At 42.1% G+C, this 22,377-nt stretch overlaps 2 protein-coding genes across 2 annotated transcripts in view; one reads left to right on the top strand and one right to left on the bottom strand.

The window, feature by feature from the left end:
* Window positions 1-474: 474 nt before the first annotated feature.
* On the top strand, window positions 475-12,080 carry CYP51A1 (cytochrome P450 family 51 subfamily A member 1). Its single transcript, XM_005152935.4, has 10 exons — window positions 475-690; window positions 1,445-1,543; window positions 2,566-2,742; window positions 6,237-6,363; window positions 7,520-7,694; window positions 8,008-8,127; window positions 8,578-8,773; window positions 9,353-9,448; window positions 10,117-10,285; window positions 10,953-12,080. The coding sequence occupies exons 1-10, from the start codon at window positions 538-540 to the stop codon at window positions 11,129-11,131; spliced, it is 1,491 nt and encodes a 496-aa protein (XP_005152992.2). The 5' UTR covers window positions 475-537; the 3' UTR covers window positions 11,132-12,080.
* A 283-nt stretch (window positions 12,081-12,363) lies between these two features.
* AKAP9 (A-kinase anchoring protein 9) overlaps window positions 12,364-22,377 on the bottom strand; it is a 109,828-nt gene continuing 99,814 nt past the window's right edge. Inside the window, exons 41-50 of the mRNA XM_031052527.2 lie at window positions 21,677-22,345; window positions 19,788-19,993; window positions 18,850-18,958; window positions 17,819-18,004; window positions 17,157-17,357; window positions 16,547-16,779; window positions 15,482-15,567; window positions 14,621-14,741; window positions 13,757-13,896; window positions 12,364-12,941 (exon numbers count right to left, since the gene is read on the bottom strand). Coding sequence (XP_030908387.2) covers window positions 12,898-12,941; window positions 13,757-13,896; window positions 14,621-14,741; window positions 15,482-15,567; window positions 16,547-16,779; window positions 17,157-17,357; window positions 17,819-18,004; window positions 18,850-18,958; window positions 19,788-19,993; window positions 21,677-22,345 — 1,995 coding nt within the window. The 3' untranslated portion in view covers window positions 12,364-12,897. The remainder of the gene's footprint in view (window positions 12,942-13,756; window positions 13,897-14,620; window positions 14,742-15,481; window positions 15,568-16,546; window positions 16,780-17,156; window positions 17,358-17,818; window positions 18,005-18,849; window positions 18,959-19,787; window positions 19,994-21,676; window positions 22,346-22,377) is intronic.

Below are 22,377 nucleotides of genomic sequence, written 5' to 3'. Positions count from 1 at the left end.
TTCCCCCAGCCTGCTGCCGCAGCCCCGCAGACGTGAGCGGAGCGTCAGAGGAGGGAGGCAGAGGCCAGCGCGGCGGTCACGGCCACCCCGAGGAGCCCGTTGCTCCGGAGCTCCGTCAAGCAGCCCTCGGGAGCGCGGAGGGCCGCGGCGCACACGCCCCTCGGCGCACACCCATCTAGGCGCGGCCCCGCTCTCCCTCACAGCCGCCGCGCCCCAGTGCCCGGTCCCGGGGCGGTGCTGCCTCTCCCGCGGCAGCCCCCGCGCGGCGTCATGCGTGGGACCAACCACCGCCCGCGACCCCGCTTCCCCGCCCCCCGCTCGCCCAATGGCGACCCTCGCTGCCCGGCAGATGCCGTCACCCCGCGGAGCGCGGCCGCCGGTTGGCTCCGGCACCGGGCAGCGTCACATGGGCAGAGATCAGCCCAGCGCGGAGGGGGTGTGGCCGCCGCAGGCACCGCCCCGCCCCGCGGCGCGCGTGGGGGAGGCTCAGTCGCGCGGGTGCCCGCAGCCGGGCGCAGGGTGCGGGGCGCTGAGGTGATGCTGAGCTTGATGGAGGTCGGCGGGTCCCTGCTGGAGCGGGTGGCGGTCGGCAACGCCTTGTCCCTGGTGCTGGCCGCCTCCGCCTTCGTGCTTAGCCTCGGCTACCTGTTCCAGCTCAGCTACCGGCGGCACGTCGGCTCCGAGCACAAGGTAGGCGCCTCAGGCCGGGAAGAGGTGGGGACCGGACCCCATGGAGGGGTGGGCACTGCGGGGCGAGCGCAGGGGAGAGGGTGAAGGCCCGGGGGAAATTGGCGGCTTCCCTTCGGGGTGCGGAGGGACAGACGGACGGACGAGCAGCGGTTCTCACCTGTGGAGAGCCCTTGTGGAGCGGAGAGAGCCGGGCGGTGGGATCGGGTGTGCGGGAGCGGGCGCTGGCGAGGGGGAGCGTACGCAGCAGCAGCCGCCCCAGGCGCGGATTCAGAGGGAGCGTGGCCCTGGCGCGTCCTGCCGGGCGGCATGTTGGTTCCACACGGAGCGTGGGTCTGGTAGAGGCAGCGGCCGTGCCCTGGACTCTTTCGTCAGAGCAACTTGCACGAAGGCTCCCACGCGTGTGTGAAAGTCGTCGCTAAGCTGAAGTTCGTGCCTTTGGGGACTGTTTAATAAGTTGTCAACACTTCTGTTTCTGATTGCTCTCTTTCCCATTGCAGCATCTTTGTGCTTGGCTTTCAGAGGCAGGTTAGCAAGAATCTTTGTTGCATTGGTTTTATTTTAACCGCTACTGTTTTACATGTGGCCCACTCTTACTCTAAAAAAACAATCAGTTGTCCGAAGCTGGCCTTTTCACAAAAGTGTTTGAACAAAACATGGATAGAGCCTCCTCTGTACTGGGGTTTTGTGTGAAGGGACAGGATTTTATCGCTCTCTGAAGAAAAAATCAATAATTATTTTTATTTTTCTTCCTCAGAAATACCCACCGTATATTTCATCAAGCATCCCTTTCCTTGGACATGCAATCGCGTTTGGGAAAAGTCCCATTGAATTTTTGGAGAATGCTTATGACAAGGTACATTTCTCCACATGATTAGCTAGGCATCCGCTAAAACGTTTTTGTGTATCTATCCAGTTCTGCATCAGGAGCCTGTTTAGAATCGGTTAATTCTCATTTGCCATCTTTAATATGGAATGAGGCGTGTTGCACGATGTGCACAATGAATGCACCGTAGGCTCTGGTTTCTATAGATCTTTTTATGTACACTGTTACTAGAGAAATAGTGTTTTTTGACATCCCTCTTGTGATTCAGATTCAGAAAAAGTACGTCTCTGTGTTTGGATAATGCTGAATCACAAAAAGCTGTTTTCATTACATTACTTCTTGCCTTAATTGGGAACTTTAAATCTCACTCTTTAACTAATCTGTGACCAGACTGGAATGCAGCTGACCAGCTGTGTAGGCAATTTGATGAATTTTAAGGCCTCTCCAATGTTAAAAGGGTTGGGGTATAAAACTTCACTAGGTTTTATATTATGACAGCCCAAAAGGATTGGACTAAGGCAGTAGACCATTCATTCCATTGAAATAAGATTTCTTGATCTGTTTCACATTGTCTAAAACATTTTAGAGTCATAAGCTTAAATCTTAGCTTGCTTAGCTTAGAGAGGCAAATTTAGTATATGAAGATCTGCTGGACATGGCCTTTAAACTTGAAAGTCTTGCTCTTAATTTCCTATGCATAATTTCAAATCCAGGATTTTTTGTAATGGTATTTGTGGATTACTGAAGGCTGCATGTGCTCTAATATCCCTGCTGGATTTTGTACTTTATCTCATATTCTACTTACATTTTTTTAAACTAAATGGTTTTAAAACGTGCAAGATCTTCTGTGTTTGTTACAACATTAGGTATTAGTAGTAAGTATGTTGAGAACAGAACTTAAATTTTTGTTTAGAATAGTTCTATCTTTTTCAATCGCTGGATACTTTTAAGGAGAGAAAGTGATTTAATGAATCCTGTACATAAAGAGACACTAATTTAATTATTTGTAATGTTCTTACTTTAAATAAACTTTGTTTGTTTTTCTCTCTTAGTATGGACCTGTGTTCAGTTTCACTATGGTTGGCAAGACATTCACATATTTACTGGGTAGTGATGCTGCTGCTCTACTCTTCAACAGTAAAAATGAAGATCTGAATGCAGAGGATGTGTACTCTCGGTTAACCACGCCAGTTTTTGGCAAGGGCGTTGCCTATGATGTCCCTAATGTGGTATGTATTTTAAATAAAAGTAGCTTAATTTACATTCTGAATAGGCAGCGCTGAGCTGTTGGCTCTGTGAGGTGGAGTTGGGTGTTTGTATGCAGTTGTGGCATATTGCAGTTGGTAAATGATCTGAGGTCGATAACCAAGACTGAACATGTTTAGGTTGCTTGCTTTGTCACCTGGCCATTTGTCAGTCTAGATGCTATTTTTGTTCTTGAAACTATCTAATCCCACCACTAAAAACTAGTAGGCAAGTCTCTTTTTCTTTCCCTTATATTATGCCACTGACTGCACCTACTTTTCCCCTACAAGCAGCCTCAGATCTTCCCTCTGAGAGACTTGTAAGAGTGATAATTTTTCATTTATGCCATGCCACATCTAGATACAGGAATATTAATCTGACAGATTGCACCACAAGATTTGTCTTGCTCAGACAGAAATCAGTCTCTGGGTGCTTGTATAAAACAGGCTGCATGGGTCTGGAAGCACAGTGGCTGTGTCATAGGGCATTGTTTCCAAGTGAAGCGTTGACTGCTTTCTCGTTTGTGCATGCTGTCTGCCATGACAGACTCCTAAGCTGCAGAAACCAACTTTCTGTGGACAGACTTGCTCCACTGGGACTCTGGATTCGGTGTATGCTGACATCAGCAGCCTGCTGTACAGCAGAGTAGTCTGGTGGCAGAAACACCATAATATATGTTTGGATTTTCAGTTTGACTTCATTTTGTTCATATGAATGTCAGTAAGTTGACTGGTAATAGTTTCTGTTGGCCATTGATACTTCTCCTCTTTAGCATGCCTCTTCATTCCCTCATGGAGTGATTGTTGCCTTCTTAATTATGTGCCTGTGGACCAGTAATCATTTGTCTCTTCTCCTCCACACCTGCATTTTGCAGGGATCCACAAAGTATGTATGTTGTTCTTGTAGGATCATGGAATGATTAGGGTTGGAAAGGACCTTAAGATCATCTAGTTCCAACCCCACTTACCCTATTCTTTTGAAAATCTCATATAAAACTGACTACTAACAACTTGCCACTTCGTAAATTAGTAAAGGAGAACTTAGTTGTCTCCTGCTTTGTTAGGAAGTGTTAAATCATTGATAGATGGTGTCATAAAGTTTGGAGGGAGGATTGGTTGTTTGGGTGGAGGCTTTTTTTGTACTTGATGGTCTTGAGGAGCCCTTCTCATCACTTTGTGAATGAAGCCAGCAGGACTGCAGCCTGAATAACAAGCAGGAGATAGTTTCTTGTGTGTTGGGAGACCTTTTTCATTAGTGAGGCCATTCTAGCAGACTTGTGCCTACTGGGTTTGGAAGTAAGAGGTCTTCTTCAAAAGACAGGGAGGGAGTTGTGGATGCATTTTGGAGGTGCTAGAGTGTAGATGGTACAGCTAGAGTGTAGATGCAATACAGCTTTCAGTTCTTCTCTGGTATAAACTAGTTTCAGAAAAGTGCCTACGAATCAGACAGAGTTGGCCAGGTTTTCACTGTGTTGTGCTTGTTCTTTGGCTTCTGACTGTTGTGGAATGCCTGCTTGAAACTGAAAGGTGCTGATTTGTCCTTTATCCTGTGAAAGTTCATCCAGTTCTTACAGATGTTTTGCCTTCTATTTTCACACTGCAGTTCACAGATGATTTGAATGTCTGTCTTCATGCAAGAGCTAGTTCTTTGATGAGATGTAATTTCATCTTTTCAGTTTTATAGAACTTTCTGTAAGCTCCTTGGAAATGGGCATTTCTCACAACTATGTTCTTTAGGACCTACCTCAGTGGTCCACCATGTACTGCTCTTTTTGTAGTTACGCTAGTTTTTTCCCTAGAGTGTTTTTGAGTTCTATTTTAGTCAAAAGATTAATCTTTTCATATTACTCAGCAAGTCTTGGGTGTCTGTGGATGCATGTACTTAAATCATATCTTTCACACTAGGAGGACTTCATCCTTTTAATATTTTCCCACAGCTAAGAGTTGCAGGGGCTTTGCTATTGACACAGGCTGATTAGCTGTAGTTGTATGTTTCTCTGTGTGAAGCTAGAGGTGATATGTCCAGTTTGGCAGGAAGACGTGCTAGAGGAGAGCTCTTTTTTTTTACATAGTGCTACCACCAGGATTTCATATCAGACATCTACTGAAACCAAAGCATTTTAGTAGGGGAAGGCATTTAGAGAGCCATTTAAACTTTCTTTGGTGTTCTGCCATTGACGGATCATCCAGAACTTTTCAGGCCCCTTTCTTCCTGCTCAAGCTGCTAAGCCTCTCTCTCTTCAGTATAATCGTAACTTTCAATCATGTTTTTAGAAGAGTTACCCCTTACTGTTTAAAAGGAAGAAGTTAGTTATTTACCAGTAATTCTGATAATTATTTGTTAATATGCATGGTCTATATATCAACTCAAGTTCATTGTCTGCTCCCTCCAAGTCCGTATGCAGACAGTATTGTGTCAAGAGGAGCTGAAATGGCAGAGGCTTGTGTTCACTCCTGTGTGCCATTCCTGTCTCCATTGAGCTGGAGATTGGCTAGCGTGTTGCAGGGGAAAATGTGCTTGTCTCTCTGCTCTGTGGCATGTATATGATCTGATAGCCTGTTGGAGTCCCCACTACATTCTGAAACCAGAAGTTTCCAGGAAGTAACCTTTCTTTTTGTGCCTTTTGGTTTGTGAACAACTTTATAATACATCCAGAGCTCTTGGTGGGGAGACAATTTTATGTATGTTACTCATGGTACAGTGCAGAATTATAGGACAGATGGTCTCATTCATAATTTGGGTTTAAAAATGGGTTGAATAATTTTCTGAGTCAACATTTTGTCAATCCAGTGAATGGTTCTCATACAGTAAAGGGCTTTTTACCAGTAGGTTTGTTAGCTGTGAGTCTATGCAAAGGAAAAAAAGAAGAGGTAAGAAAGAAATGAAGCTCACCATTTTCCTAGGAAGCAGTTTGCTTCCTGTTTCTTTGTCTGACTACCTGGGCAATGAAGTCATAGGGCCTCATAAAGGAAAGATGCACCTCTAGACCAGAGGTAAGGTATTAATTACAGCATGAGAGAATGCAGATGCTCCAGGGGGGAGAAAGCAAGGAGGCCACATCATGAGGATCACAGGCTGAATCCAGACTTTGCAAGGACAGACATGATTATGTTCGTGATAATGTATCTAAAGATCTAGGGTACATTCCATGTTTCAAACTTTAATGCTTCTTGTATCTTTAGGGATTAAGTTTAACAACAATACTAAAACTGTTTTTTGCTTTGGTATTGCAAAAGTGAGAACTGCAGCTCCCCTGAGCTAGTGTTCCACTTGGATGTTGCTAACTTGCTTGATAAGCAAAGGTCGTGGAAACCAGAATATTGCTTATTAATCAAATTTGATTATCTGTTGTAGCCTGCAGTCCTAATCATAATCTCTTTTTACTTCTGTATGTTCTTACTGTACAAATTATAGTAAATTGTTAATTACATTCTGGTGATCCTTGTACTGATTAATTTTTCTGTCTTGGTTCCTCTAGGTATTTTTGGAACAGAAGAAGATGCTCAAAACTGGCCTAAACATTGCCCAGTTTAAACAGCATGTGTCGGTGATTGAAGAAGAAACAAGAGAGTATTTCAAAGCATGGGGAGAGAGTGGAGAAAAAAGTAAGTAAAATCAGATGCATTTTTCCTCTGATTTTCTGGAAAGACGTTAAGGCAAATACAGTATGTTTTTGTAAATGATTTTTTGCAATATTAAAGAAATGAAGAATGACATAGGTAAAATTGTATGAACATCAGAAGAAATGTGCAAAATGCAGATCTTGTTTAATCAAAGTTAAGGCTGTTGGAGAATAAAGCTGCTCAGAAAATAATTGACAGGAGTGAAGGACTATGTTTAGTTTTCCTAGTCACCTCAGAGTGTACCTGTTGCCTGGCTGAATCAGGCCCATTTTGCATGATACAAGTGGACTGAGCATAAACCCTTCTTAGCCCCTTGGAAAAAATACTGCTCTTGCTTCTAAGAGTTTGTCAGAGGTCTCAGCTCTGGGATCTTCTGCACTGAAAAGCCTCATTCTTGAAGCTGATAGGGTTGTTAGTGATCTCAGTGGAATTCCTCTTTCATTTCCCACCTGTCTTTCCCAACATGCCTGCTAGACATAGCTCATTACCATAATTGCAAGCCTGCAGTGGCATAGCAGTGTCGGAAATGTAAGTTATTTAAATACATATATATTTATTTATATTTTATATATATAATAAATATTTGTAACTATAAATATATAGTTACATGTGCAATCTTTCTATAAGAGGGAATACTTACATATTGTACTATGGTTAATATTTATTTTGTAAGTATATAATTTATATGTAATAGTTAATAATAGACTGTATAATTTTATATTTTAAAGTATCAATATTACTGTATAAAAATAATTCAGGGGGCAGCATAACTAACTGGTTTCCCATGGATTTGAATTTCAAGGCTGTTTTATGATTCCTGTTTAAGGACTGAGCTTGTGCTGCCTGGCTTGCTTTGGAAGGATTACTAGCTCTCCTAGAAAAATTTCTAGAAAGGAACAACTTAGATCATAGATTTCAACAACTTTTTCTAACTAAAAAGTTTCTTCACGAGAGACCTGATAGACACACAGAGATTTAAAATCAGATGTTTCTTCCTTCTCCTAGTAAAACAATCTACAGCTCTATTTAAAATTATTTATCTGTGTCCAGGTACTTATTTTCTACAAAATAAATACATAGAACATAACATCTCGGCAGAAATGCATCTTCAGTAACATTTTTTCAAATCTTCCCTCAGATCTCTTTGAAGCCCTTTCAGAACTCATCATTTTGACAGCGAGTCACTGCTTACACGGGAAAGAAATAAGAGGCTTGCTGAATGAGAAGGTGGCTCAGCTGTATGCCGACCTGGATGGGGGTTTTACTCATGCTGCCTGGCTTCTGCCAGGTTGGCTTCCTCTGCCAAGCTTCAGGTACCAGAAAGGACAGATGAAGCAACTTAAGCATTTTATCTTTGTTGTTTGGATTCCCCAGTTCACTTTCCTGTTCCCTTTCCTCACCAGCCCCCCCCGCCCCCCCCCAAGTTTCTTGTTTATAAGCTATTCTAGGACATCCCAATAACTCCTTATAAACATTTTGAGCAACCTGGTCTAGTGGAATGCATCCCTGCCCCTGGCAAGGGGGCTGGAACTAGATGATATTTAAGGTCCCTTCTAAACCAAACCATTCCATGATTTTGCGTGTTACTTTGTATAAAGTTGCTAATAGAAGTGGTTTGAATTGCAGGCGTCGAGACCGAGCACACAGAGAAATAAAAAACATTTTCTACAAGGTTATCCAGAAACGTCGAAAGTCTGAGGAAAAGGAGGATGACATGCTCCAGACTCTACTAGATGCTTCATACAAGTAAGCCAAGGGTTTGAAGACTTGTCATTTATAGATGTTTTACTTTAGCTGTGATCTTTTCAGTTAAAATGATCTTCCAAAGGGTAAGAAATATTCCCTCATGTTCTGAGCTGGTTTAGTTGCCAGCAATTGGTCCTAGCTGTATTCTCAAAAACAACTTAAACACCATTCTTGTAAATGGGTATTCAGATTTCTGAGATTTTCATCAGTGTTCACAAGGTGGCTTCCTTTCTCTTTGCTGGCTGTTGGGTAATGTTCTTCTTCTGGGCTCCTAGAGCGTCTCTCTCCCTCTGTTCACCTTTCTCCCTATCCCCAGATCTTTCACTGCTCCATTTAGGGTAGGCAACAAAAGAGAAGGAGGAGAAAAGTAGTACATTAGAGTAAGTAGTGCGTGCTTCTGTAACTGGAAACCTGATGAATGAAGCTCTAACGTAACACCCCTCAACCCAGGGATGGGCGTCCGCTGACAGATGATGAAATTGCTGGGATGCTCATCGGGCTGCTCCTGGCGGGGCAGCACACATCCTCAACCACCAGCGCCTGGCTTGGCTTCTTCGTAGCCAGAGACAAATCCATACAAGACCAGTGCTATGCAGAACAAAAAGCCGTCTGTGGGGATGATCTGCCACCATTAACTTATGACCAGGTTTGTGTGTTATGTTATTCCTGCTGGGTATTTTTATGCTTTTAGATGATTATTTAAGAAAACCCAAACCAAACCCAAATGCAGTCACATGCTTTGTGTTTGAATCATAATCTGGCACAGTCATTGGGTGATAACACTGTGTGCCAATGCATCTCCTCCATCTCCTGTCAAAGCAAATTTTAGCTTGCCACTATTTGTTTTAACCAGTGTTAAGGAAATTACAGTTCCTATGATGTCTATTTAAGAAATGATTGTTCTGTAGAGGAGAATCTTTGTATCCCCACTGAGGAAAGGGATGCAGTGTGGCCTTGTTCTTTAATTAGGCATCAGAAAACACTCCTGAGACAAATTAGTAAGAAACTAGTCATACTCGATGGCACTGGTCAGTGATTTTTCCCTTCTTAATTAAATCAAATGGGGAAAAATAGAAATTATCAGGGTAGCTAATGAAGTGCAAATATGAGCTGCTTGCTCTTTTGATTTTTAATTTGAATTTGTTTTTAAATGGTATAAAATACCATCTTGTTTGCATTGAATAAACTTGTCTGTCCTGATATACCATTTTCTCTGTATTTTCAGCTCAAGGATCTCAGTTTGCTGGATCGCTGTCTAAAAGAAACGTTAAGGCTTAGACCTCCTATAATGACCATGATGAGGATGGCCAGGACTCCCCAGGTAGGTACAGGCATTGGGGTGAGCTTCACTTCCCTACAATAGGGTGGGAAAAGGCCAGGTGAAGGGTGTCCATGCTGGCAGGAGGAGAACACGAAAGGTTTACGGGCAGGGACAGAAGTTAGTGGCAGCCTGGGCTGCATCAGTGGGTCTGTAGCTGGAGCTGACTGAAGAAAGCAATGGAAGTGTAGCTACTGGTCTCACTCGGGCTTAGATTGGTGCTACCACTTAAAGACATTTCTTGTTTGCCATATATATTTAATAGTTACCTTACAAAATTTGGCTTGCACTTAACATAGGCTAGGTAAATCCAAAAGAAATCTTGCTGTTTGTACAAATAAGACAGATAGAATGTCAAGTAATTTTTTAAATGAATGCCCCCCCTCATGGCAAATGCTTTCAATACAGTGTAAATTCATTCATTTTTTTTAGAAAACCCTTTCTGTGTAGCACTGTGACCTTGTTAAAGCAGCTGAAAGCTTCCTGTAACTACTTGAGTGTTATGCCCTGTACAAGTAAAACAGTAAAGTTTTAGGCTGCATTAATTTTAAATGAGCTTAGCCAAAACCTCTTCTGAAATTGAAGCCTCGTGATGCAGCGTTTCAGCAACACTTTAGAAAGAAAAATGGAGACATTTTGTGATGTGTTGGGTCTTGTTTCGTCTCTTGTAGACTGTTGCTGGATATAATATTCCCCCTGGCCATCAGGTCTGTGTATCTCCCACTGTTAACCACAGACTCAGGGACTCCTGGAGAGATGCCCTAGACTTCAAGCCTGACCGGTACCTCCAAGATAACCCAGCAGCTGGAGAGAAGTTTGCATACGTTCCATTTGGCGCTGGTGAGTAAGAACAGGCAGTGCCTCCCTGAAGGCTGGCCCTGGAGTGGCTCACGCTGGTCATCTTGTATGGCACCACCCCATGCTGCAGCCTCTGAGGAGAGATACTTGTTCTTTGCCTGCCTGAAAGTTTTCTTGCTGTGGAAGTGCTGTTAAATGCATGAAGCTGATGATAGTTTTGCGTTAGTAATAGCTGTGTATGTCACTCAAGAGTAGCAGTCAAAACAAATCTTTAGGTTAGCATGTGTGAAATTTGACTCAAGTCTTTTCAAGTCAAGGTAAAAGCCTGGTACTATAAAAGCAGTTTAAGGCAGGGAAAAGTCTACATTTAATCACAGCTGCCAAAACAGTTTGCAGACATCACCACAGTAGGGTTAGAGCTGGTATCTTTTCTCAGTGTTGCAAAAGCTTCTTTGGTGATACAGAAATGTAATGCTTCAGGTGAGGACAGAACAGCACAGTCTCATTCACATTGCTAATTAAGTCTCGTTTATGCAGTGACAGCTTATAAAACCAACACCACTTTAATGGAGCTCCATAATGGTGTACATGCAGCATCATGTGTGGAAAGAAGCAATTAGTGTCTGCATAAAACTTTTAAAGGCAGCTTATTGTCAGAGGTGATGTAATAACCAAGTATTCTAACTGCTTTTCATGGCTTCCCTTGCAGGCCGTCATCGCTGCATCGGAGAAAACTTTGCTTATGTTCAGATTAAGACTATTTGGTCTACTTTGCTTCGCTTGTATGAATTTGATCTCATCGATGGCTATTTTCCAACTATAAATTACACAACAATGATACATACTCCTAATAACCCCATTATCAGGTATAAAAGGAGGTCACCGTAAATTCTGGAGCTAAAGCCCTACTTATTTAAATTGTGTAAACTAACAGACTTGACTAAAATTGTGACAGAATGAGAGGCAAATGGAAACTGCTCTTAGGGAAGCAACCATAATCTACCATGTGCAAAGTCTTTGCATTTCTTGTGTGTCCACACCACTGAATGCTGCTGTGTATAACTGCGTGTTCTACAAATTTCTTGTTGTGTTTTTAAAGGAAGTGTCTTTTCTATTGGTGTAACACTTTGAAGGTGCATGCCAGCTCTCTGAGATGAAGAAATACATAATTTCCATAAATAGAACTCTTTGTTCTGGAAACATAATTGAACATAATGACTACTTTCCCCAGATAACAGGGGGTGAGCCTGCATACCCTACCTCTGCATCCAACTACAGGAAATCTGTCAGGAAACAAGCACCACAGTGGGATGGATGCTGATCATTTAAAAGGATATTACTGTCCAGCTGAGCAGTAGGGAGACTGCAGAATGTTCAAAGAGAGAAGTCTTTTCTGAGGATAAACAATTTAAATGGCTTAACTGGAAGCAGTTGTAAAATGCAACAAAAGATTTTCTAAGAAGTACTTCTGAAAGTAGTGATTCCTGGAAGCTTGTTGTGAGTGTGACAGTAACAGTGTGATGATACAAACAACATTAATTTTGTAAATAACACGGTTGTGCATAAAACGGACACAAATGAAGTGAAATAGCTGAATCTTGTCTCCCTTTGCACTGACTCATACAGGATTGGTACATGGCTTTTGGGTCAAGAGGGGCCAAGATGAATGGTCATGAGCTCTGTCTCAAAGTAACTTTGAAAACTAAAACCAAACCTCTTACGGAAGTTTTCTGTGCTCAGTTCTGTCAATTCTGAAAAGCTGTAAGTAAATTTGTAATAAACTAACTTTCTGCCTCATAAGTATGACGTCAGTCATGCAGAGAGCTTTCCCCCATCATCAGTTCTCACTGCAACAAGAGCCTGTCTTTCCTCTTCTGAGCTCAGGTGTAACTAACTGTTCTAAAACCTTGTGTTTGTATCCATCACAGCAACTGGGGGAGTGCAGGATATTCCCTTTCTGTCCTGTCAGGTGTGACCAGGTCTTCAGAAACAAGGGCTTGTAGCTGTCCCCTCCTCTCATGAGCAGCAGTAGTTCGGGAACTGTGAAAAGTAAAGCTGCAGGAGGAGCGCAGGTAGGAGCAAGTTCTGCGGGGGGAGCAAGGGAGCGGTTCTTGAACACGGTTAGAAGCATGAAGTTGTCTTTATTTCAGTACTTTGACAAAATACCCATAAAATTCAAAACTTCTACCATTACAAAAATAGGTCTCTACAAGTGATATTCTGTCTGCGCTGCCGGTAGCAAATAGTACGAGAATCATGTAACTTCAGTAGCCTTGCCAGAAAAAGTGCAAGTAAACTTTGCTGAATGTAGCTCCATTTCATTAATACAAGTTTCATCTTTGCACCCTTTTGATAAATACACACTTCATAAGTTAATCACTTAAATTAGCATTCCACAAATATACATGTAATTTAAGGGGGGAGAGGGGGCTGGGTTGTTTTGGGGTGGTTTTTTGCATGAACACAAAGTGCCTATATACATAAATCCCAGTCTGTGGGGTGTGCCAGGATGGACCTGTAATACAATTGTACAGCTGTGTTCATCTTGGTCCCAAAATATACACATGATAAAAAGCAGGGAAAGAGCACAGATCTATGGAAGGCAATCCATGAACATCATCACTGCCAGTGCTGGAGCTGGTGAAACTGGGGTATTATCTTCTTATACCCACATGCAGCTGAGTGTAGGAAGTCGAACCTGGAAGATGGAGACAGATTTTCATCAAGGTTGCCTGGAATAAGTACACGAGGACTCACCAATGATACATTGCTCATATGACAAGCATAAAAGATTTTACATGTAAAATCTTTTAAGAACAAAACTCCCTCAAATGATGGATTTTATGCTGAAGAAAGATCTTATAACAGTAACGAAAAAATAAAGTTTGATAAATAATGCCCTATTGACCTGACAATTTTCCTGCTCCATTCCTTTTGCAGCACAAGAATTACCATGATCTGTGGGACGAAAAAGCTGCAACTTCTGTAATGAAAGCGATAGGAGAAATTCCCCTTGTACTCCCACATCCCAGTCTTTTGCGTGCAGTTAGGCACAGGTTGCCCAGAGAAGTTGCCCCATCCCTGGCAGTGTTCAAGACCAAGTTGGATGGTGCTTTGACCAACCTGATCTAGCTGAAGGTATCCCTGCCTGTGAGCTTTAAGGGCCCTTCCAATCCAAGGCATTCCGTGATTTTTCTCCATCTAGCTTAAAGTCTTAACAAGATACCAACTGAATGCTTGCTGCACATTTATCAGAGATCAGGGAAAGAGGAAGTGTTACTGATAAAACGCATTTCTATGCCTGTCTCCCTTCAAAGAATCTTACCATTTTCTTTTTAATGAGGTTTTTACCTCAGAGCTTTTTTTAATGTGCTCAAAATATTCTGTTTAAGGCTGAAAATGCCTAAACACAATGGAATTCCTTCTGTATTTTGGAGAACCACTGCATCCTTTTCAACTAGAAGTATGCCTGCACTACTCAGGAGTCATGGGGAGGACTGCCTGAGCCCTCACCTGACTGCACGCTGCCTAGTCGTCTTTGCAGGGCCTCCAGCCGGTGGATGTAATCTGTTAAAGCTCTCTCAGGATCATAGTTCTGCAGCTGAGAACAGGTGAAAGAGGGTGGGTTGAAGTCCGCCTGCATACTGGGAAACCTGGGGGCAGAACAATACCCATGTGACCAAAAAGCACAGCTTCAAGTAAGACGTTAAGTATCAGCAGACACAGGAAACTGTAGTATATAGGAACACAGTACCAACCCTTCACTGTAGTCTCCCTGCTGCTTACTGCCCAAGCCACCATACTGCCTCCCCCAGAGAAACCAATCTTCACAGTGGCCTCTCCTTTCTACTGCACCTGATTTGTTGCTGCATTTCCCCAGGACAAAGACTGACCAGGAAATTCCTACCGAGACTGCAGCAGAAGCCGTAGCAGATTCAAGTTAGCTTTTCTATTAAAAAGCTTGCATGTACAAAGACACAGCCACTCTTACAGGATTATGCCTCTCTTTGTTACTTTCTGTAAGTCAAAAGTGGCCATAATAGATCAAACCTTTTTGCTCAAATGAACTGTTGTGGTTGTCACAAGCTGAAGAATGTTGAGGTGGTTTATTTAGAAAGGAAACCCCCCAATGGCTAAAATCTATCACCAGCTCCAAAAAGATGCCGTGAATCAGGCACAGAAGCAGTCTGCAAGCTCTGGCCTTGATCAGCATGATGAATAAATGCACAGCAAAGGACTGAGATGTAGTTTCTTACATATTCTTGCAAAACAAGTAAAAAATACCTTACAGCACCAAAGATTACAAACCTGCTCAGTAAGAACTGATGCAATGATTTAGTGTTCTGATAGCTAATAATCATCTAAAATAAAACGTACTTATGTAGAAAGTTTACAGGAGATCTAGGAGACTCCATGTCTGACCTGGATCTATAGGAATGCCTTTGCTCTCCGTAAAGATCCATGCCACCAGAGAATGAGTCAGCCCGCAGTTCATGACCTAGAAGTAGAAAAAACAATCCCTTGAAAACTAAACAAAGTGACACCTTTTGCACTTTGTAGAGAATCTCAAACATGAGTTTTCTGTTTGCACATCACAAAAACGGTGTTTAACAAAAGAAGACCATCTTCAGACTGTCCGAGAAAACCAGAGGTGAAATCCTGGCCTCACTGATATTACTGAGAAGATTCCCACAGGCTGAACAGGACAGGGTTTTAGTGCAGACCCAGACAGCCAGGAATTAATAAAAAACCTTGATTCTTGTTAGGCTCCGACCAAAAAGTCAACAGAAAACCAGATTTCCCAAACTTTAAGCTATAACAAAAGAACGACAGACTTTTTCTCTTGAGGGAAAGGCCAGGGAGGACTGGTCAATAGGCTCTATTGTCACTTGTCCATCCCTGTCCTTGGCATCTCTCCTTTTAGATCTGGAAACGCAATGACGTGGCTAAAACTGCTCTTACAAACACTCCATAGGGAAAAGTGCCATAGTTTTTAAATCCCACCCACAATGGAGCAAAACAAGACTGAAGAGAAAAGAAATAAATTTGTGTCTGTGCTGGACACGGAAACTCTCAGAAACCTGAGAAATAGGTTAATCCAAGCAATTCTAACAAAAGGAATGGGGAACAGCACCCCATTCATTCCACATGAGGAAAACACAGATTAAAACCCATCTCCATTAAGCAGTGGTGTGACTCGTGGTACCATTTATCACCCATTACTGGACTACAATTTACCTGTGTTCTGGCTAAAGACATCCCTATTGACACTCAGTACACCAGAACCTGTAACTCTGTGCCATCGGTGAACCAGGAACTTCATTCTGCATTTCAAATAAAGAAAATAAAATATTTCAGGCTAAATGAAATACTCTGCTGCTTGTATTCTAGAAGGCAAAATAATTTCTTGAACACCAAGCAAAATTAACGGATGCACATCTAAAACCCAAAGATGAAGTAGAAAACATTCTTGTACACATCCCTAAGAAAAACATCTTTTGTCCAAATCTACTTTCAGCTTCACCTCTGCAATTCCAGCAATTCCAGAGGTGCTGCATTAAGTCCCAGTGGATAGCAAATGGCTGGAGCACCTAAGCAACAGGGCATCAGCATTTCAAAATCTTACTAAATACACTTTTTGCCCTGTTGCATCCCCAAAATTGTAACTGCTGAAAGTTATGAGTAAAAGACTCACTGAAACAGGTACATGAATAGTACCTCGAATTTATACTACACATAAAGCTCTGATCAGTAACACGCACAAGTGCTTGGGGGTTCAAACTCTTGTGCAGAGGGATTGCTAGCAACATGGCAGTAGTATGCAGTAATAATGTTCACTTTATCTTCATCTATTCCTACTCATCCTCAGCCTGAGATGTAGTCTTGTGAATGTGAAGAACCACCCATATGGATAAAATCAGTTCATAAATCTGTATCATACTTCTGTGTAAGAATTTTACCTTTAAAGGAAATTAAGTTGCAGAAAATACCTTTGTGAGCAAATGCGTATCTTAGAATTAGAATTTTTTTAGAATATGACTTTATCCAATTTTAATCCATTTTTCAGTATCAAATACAGAGCGCTTTTCAACTACAATCAGGTTGCTTATTCCTATTACAGATTTTAGCTATGCTCTGCACAACTTCTCACCCTACACAGCATCTACTATATTCATGACTACCAAAAATGTATAATTTACACAGATGGAACATGGCGAGTTCTAGATTTAACTAGAGAGACAGAACAGGATGTATTAAACTGCACAGTGACACCTGTCTGAAATCTAACTTCCTCCAGCTCACCTTGAAATTGCGATGGACACTCTGACTGCAGAGCGAAATCTTGTAAACCCCTTTGAATGGTGTGTGATGATTTCAAGGTCTGTGTAGGAAGGCTGCCCACCCATCCGCGCAATGAGGGCCAGTGTGGCTTCCTCACACTCCTGGAATCCCCCTAGTAACAGCAGCAGGTACTTTTTCTGATAGATGAGAGCTTTCCGGAAGCTCTCTGCTCGCAGGTATTTGCCATAAATTCTCTACAACGAGAAAAAAAAGGCCCCTTAAGCTCAAAGAACAATTACAGTTCTAAGAGTTTTGACATTGCTACTCCTAAGGCATTTCCATGATGATTCATTTCATTCTGTCACAGAGAAGACACTTGCTGAGTGTAGCTTCATAATTTGAGGGTCACCTGAGCAGCAAGAAATAGAACACACACTAAAAGACAACAACATCAGTGCTTGCAGATCATTCCTAGGGAGAGAAAGAGCCAGGTACCTGAGGATGAAAATTTCAACCCTGAATTAGTACCCGTTTACTCAGAACAAGCAGAGTGAACACAATGAAGAACAGGCCTGACTCAAAATGAATAAACATAGCTGTAGTTTGTATGTGGGCAGCAAAGTCTTCCTACCCTTAAAACAGCGTTTTCAGAATCTGATCCCAGTTCTCTGAGGAAAGCTTCGCTCCTGAGCTCTGCTCTCAGCCTGGAGAGCTCCGCATCAGCTTGTTTCAAAGACTTCTGCAGTGACAGCTTCTCTCTGTTCCAGGTTTCCTTCTCGGAGGCAACAAGAGTATCGATATTTACCCCAACATCTGATGAGTGTCTGGAAGACTGAAGACAAAAGAAAGTGAAAAACTACCCACTGATTGGATCTGAGGCCACCCCTGCATTCTAACATCTCAGAAGCAGTGACTTTAGAAGTCTGATCAATGTGCTAGGAAAAGAGAGCTTCTCCAAAAAAAGTTGCCCTCACTGGAACCTTTTTCATGACCTTGAAGCTCTCTGGATCTATCTGCCGCTCACCATGGGTGATGAGACAGATGAAGAAGAGACGCACGAGCAATTTAACAGAAAAGAGCAATTAACAAGAAGAAGCTGGGTAAAATCAAAAGCTTACAGTAAACAGCGTGAGTCAAAATGTACTGAGCACAGGACAAGAACAACTCATGCCCATTTACTCTGCAGAGGGAAGCCAAGCCAGACAGCTTGATCACTCCCACTTGGGTGACTAGGACGATGAATAATGTTTTTATGCCTGTATATATGTTATATGAGCACCACTACAGACATACATAGTCTCCAGAAAGTTGTCTGTGCTGGTATCTTCTCAGTTCTTCCTCCAGTTTCATAACAGCATTCCTCAGATTGTTCTTTTCCTCACTCAGCCTGCTGACAAAGCCTGTCAGCTCAGCGTTCTGTCTCAGCAGCCTCTCAGTCAGAGAGCTGGACGGTGTCCCTGGGGGCAGCACTAGCTTCAGCTAGAAGGGAGAAAGAAAACCAAACAACTTGTATTAGACTGAAGTTGCAACTTGAAAATAATTGGCTTACAGTGAAAAACCTCTGTAGATAATGACCATAACTTCTTAATAACTTATATATAGAAAGCAGGTGTACATGTAGCCTATAGATTAATGTGACTTTCTCTTCTATTCTTACCCTGTATATCACAGCACAGTGTTTTCACACAAGCTCAACTGTACCAACTGTAACAACTTGCAAAGCTTTTCTACTGTGTTTAAGATTTATCTAACTTAGAAGAAAATAAAAACCTCAAAGCCTTTTGCAAGTCATGTTGAAAACACTTGCTTAAAGTGAAGGTAAGGACCCAGCCAAGCAGTCAAAAATCACATATTGCTGAACTCTTTGTCACAGAACACCTCATTTCATTTTTTACATAGGTGCACACTACTCAATCTGCAAATGCTTTTCCCTTAGTAAATAAAAGGCAGTCAAGTAAATGTGTTGTATCAACAGAATGCAGTAAATATTAAGTGTTGGTTCTAATATTGAGAAGCATGGAGCAAAGTCTCCTCAGTTACAGAAACACTGCTGAAAGGAATTTTTTTTTTATTAAAGAAAAGCCATGATATTTGAAACTTATAATTAAACTGGGAAAGTTTCAATTTGAAAATTGAAAATTCACTTTTGAGGTCATTCAAATGAAAAAAAAAAAACCAAATGGAAAGAGGTTTTTACACTTCAGTTCCAAACCACAACACTCAATGGAGTAGATTTTCCTCTATAAAGTAGGCTTAACAACTCCTTGCTGTTTTCCCCTCACATCACCCAAACTCTGCCACCAGTTACAACACTGCACTCTCACCTCTTCCAGATAGGACAACCCGGGCAGTTTTTGCAGCTCTGAAATAACTTCTTCAATAGCGTTCTGTATTGTGATGAAGTCTTCATCATCTGCTGTTTCAAACTGCAACCTGAACAAAAAGTGACAGTTTCAGCAGCAGGTACATCTGAGACTCTGAGCCAGCCTGCTGGGGCTTCACACACTGTGACTTTATCAAGTCACTTCAGCACTGTGGTCAGGGACAAGACAATGTTTCCAAGACTTCTCAGTGACCCTATGTGCAATTGGCTCCATTGTTACAAAGACTTTGCACAGAACAGTTCCCACTAATTTGGAGAAAAGGATGTTTTCTACATGAAGCACATTTCAAAATGTGTCCCTGCTTCCCACCTGTTTGCTGAATCCGTGTGAACAAAAACTTAGGTATTTTCAAGATATAACACATTCCACTTTGCCCAACTGCTTCAGAATGAATATATAACAGTAAATCACCATCCCAACAAAATAAAAACAGATTTAAACCTCCCAAGGACCTGGTACCATGCTATTTTATTTGCTTTAATGAGATAGTAACCTCAGACAGTAAGAATCAAGACCAACTTCACTCGACCATGAAATTCTTTGTGTCAGAAGCAAGGGTGATGATCCACAGCAGTAATCCCTACGTTTGTCCCGATACACTGAACTATTTCATTGTTTTTTACTGAATTGTTTTAAAATGATCTACCTACATAACACTCAAATAAACCTTATCACTTTTCAGAGAAAAAAAAAAGACAATTTTGCTGTAACTTAAAAAGGACCATGTGAAACATGTAATACTTAGAGCAATATTTGATACTCTGTGATCCTATCTTACATCTTACAGTGCAGTAACTAGAACAACCTCAAAATCAGCTAAAAATTATTAGCTTGCTGGTTGCTATTAATAAAACCAAGTAGCTGAAGACTGGTCTGACCTGCTAGCAGCTTTCCGAGCCAACTGCTTCAGCTTTGGAAATGCATTCTGCAGCTTTTGCCTGATGTTGTGCAGAACTTCACTAGCAGCAGAGAGCTCTCCTCCTCCCGTCACTGTGGGGTAGGTTGATTCATTGGTCTCGGCTCCTTCAATTTTTTGCTGGAGAACCCATTTTCTTGTTCTGTCATTAGGTGTATCCCAGGTAGTCTGGAGATAAATATGTATTTATATACATATAGAATGCATGTGGTCCAGTGTTTTAAAATGGAAACATTTGATTCTGAAACACATCCAGGAACTGAAGAACAAACAGTTCTGACACAGGAAGGAGTTTAGTGTGATATGCTACAACTGTAGCATAGCATACCACTAAACTATTATTTGTGAATGGTATAGTGTGATGCTTCTCTTGACTAAGATCTAGCCATCATACAGCTACAGTGTGAATCCATTCAACAGATTTGGCCAGCAGGAAGCCACCAAGCTTTTTGGTTTTTCCACCAGCAGTATTGTTACCAGTTGTGCATGGCATTTGGGCCACTGTGCCCACATATTTTGGTGACCAATTCATAGCCAGAAGAACAGGCCTGGAAAAGCCCACTATGGTCATGGGGGTCAGTCCACAGTCACAGGCAACCATATCACTGATGCTTCCACAAGTGAAGTGAAGAACTGAACATGTGCTCCTCATCCTCACTTAACACTGGCCATGGAAGAACTGCTACCCCTTCCAAGGAAACCTGAGCCTACTGCTGTGCCTTTGGGTATCAGACCATGGTGTGGTACCAGTGGAAAAAAGCAGGGTGTTGCAAATGTCACAGGAAGTGGCAGGAGATTCATCAGTTGAAACTCTGGGCAGATCCTGGAAAACAGATCATACTTCCTGCTGCTGAGAAGGAGAAAAACCTAACAGCCACTGCCAACCTGATCCAAGAGAAGACTGCTCATTGACCACAGTGTTGGCAGCTACCTCCATGCAGAAGAGCAAGGAGCACACACTGAGCATGACAGGAAGGCTGATGTTATCACAGTTATCAATACACTCAACAGCCTGCCTCTAGCTGGCAGTACTTTCCAGTGCTTCAGAAGATTTAAGCCAGTAGCCAAATTAGATGAAGAGAAGAATTTCCTTCCAGGCTCCACAGACCAAAAAGCATGGAATGATGGCAAATACATGGTCAGCAAAAAGGCAAGTCTCCTGTCAACCTTCTCTAGGACTATTAATATACCACATACCCAGAAACACCTACATCTTACAGGGAAGTTTCTGAAGAGTTTTAAAATTAATTCAAAATTAATTGAAAACTTTCCAAACCTTTTATGAGAGAAAAAAATTACAGGCAACAATGGTTTCAACTATCATTCATATAACAATTAGGCTAAATTCCTACTTTTTTACCTTGATTTCTTCTATTTTGTTTGCTAACACATACATATTCATGCATGCACTTGCTTTTTGATTACTTACTTTTCTAATTATCAAAGTTGTTGGGAGACCATTTTTAAATGTTTCAAAAACCACTTGTGGTTTATGAACTAAAGATTGAGAGAACTGACCTGGAGCACTCTTGAGCAGAAACAGCTTATTCCTGCAACTGCGTGCAGGGAATATTTTTCTCCTGTACTGAGGCACAAAGTGTGCATGTACACTGAGGTGCATTTCTCCTGCTCACTCTCCTCCTTACATATCCCTGTAGCTTCAGTCTCAGAGGATGTGTGTGAACAGTTTTAGGTACAAAACCCGGAGTGCTTTCCTGCTCCCTGGTGCCCGTATTTTGTAATCTGCAACCTATTTTACAGATTGAGTAAAGGCGCAGTGACACACAATGCTAACTGATCAAAAGAGTTAAAAGCTAAATTGCACAGTTCAGTATTACAGTCCTACTGTACCTCATTTGTATTGTGGCTTGGTGTCCTTTCAGCTTCCTTCCTTCCTTCCTTCTCCTGCTCTTTTTTCCGCAGTTCTTGGATTACTTCCTGCAACTTCTTTGTTTCATTCCCTAATTTAAGAACTTCTTGCTTCTTTTCTCCAAGCTGCCACTGAAGGTCTTCTACTTTGGACTCTAGTTCATGGAGTTTCTTCTGTGCTATTATGTTAGCATCTTGTTCTGCCTGTAATGCTTTCCTCTGGATCTGCCTTTCCTTTTCCATTTGCTGTCTCACTTGCACAGATTCCAGCTTATATTTCTCCATCTCACTTACTAACTCCACTACACGGTCATGCTTTTCATCCATTTGTTTCTGCAGCTCTTTAAGTAATTCCTCAGACGGATTAGGTGCTCCAGCTTGCCCCTTATCTTCAGCACTTTGAAGCTGAGCGCACAGCTCCTTTTCCCTTTCTAGGGCACTGCTTATTTCAAGAGCTCGAACCTTCTCTGACTCAAGAAGCACCTGCAACTCAGAATTACGGCCCCGCTCACGTGACAGCTGGGCAGCACTGAGCACTTCTTGGGATTCAATTTTCTGCTGCAGATCAGTTGACAGCTGCTTCTCTTGCTCCAAGAGTTTAGTTAGCTCTAAGTTCTTCTGCTTTTGATCTTCCAGTGAAAATTTCAAATCCTTCCATGAGAAAACAGAAGAAAAGAATTGAT

Source organism: Melopsittacus undulatus, chromosome 1, assembly GCF_012275295.1.
Source record: "Melopsittacus undulatus isolate bMelUnd1 chromosome 1, bMelUnd1.mat.Z, whole genome shotgun sequence".
NCBI classification, from domain to species: domain Eukaryota; kingdom Metazoa; phylum Chordata; class Aves; order Psittaciformes; family Psittaculidae; genus Melopsittacus; species Melopsittacus undulatus.
This window is presented reverse-complemented; position numbering and strand designations above follow the sequence as displayed.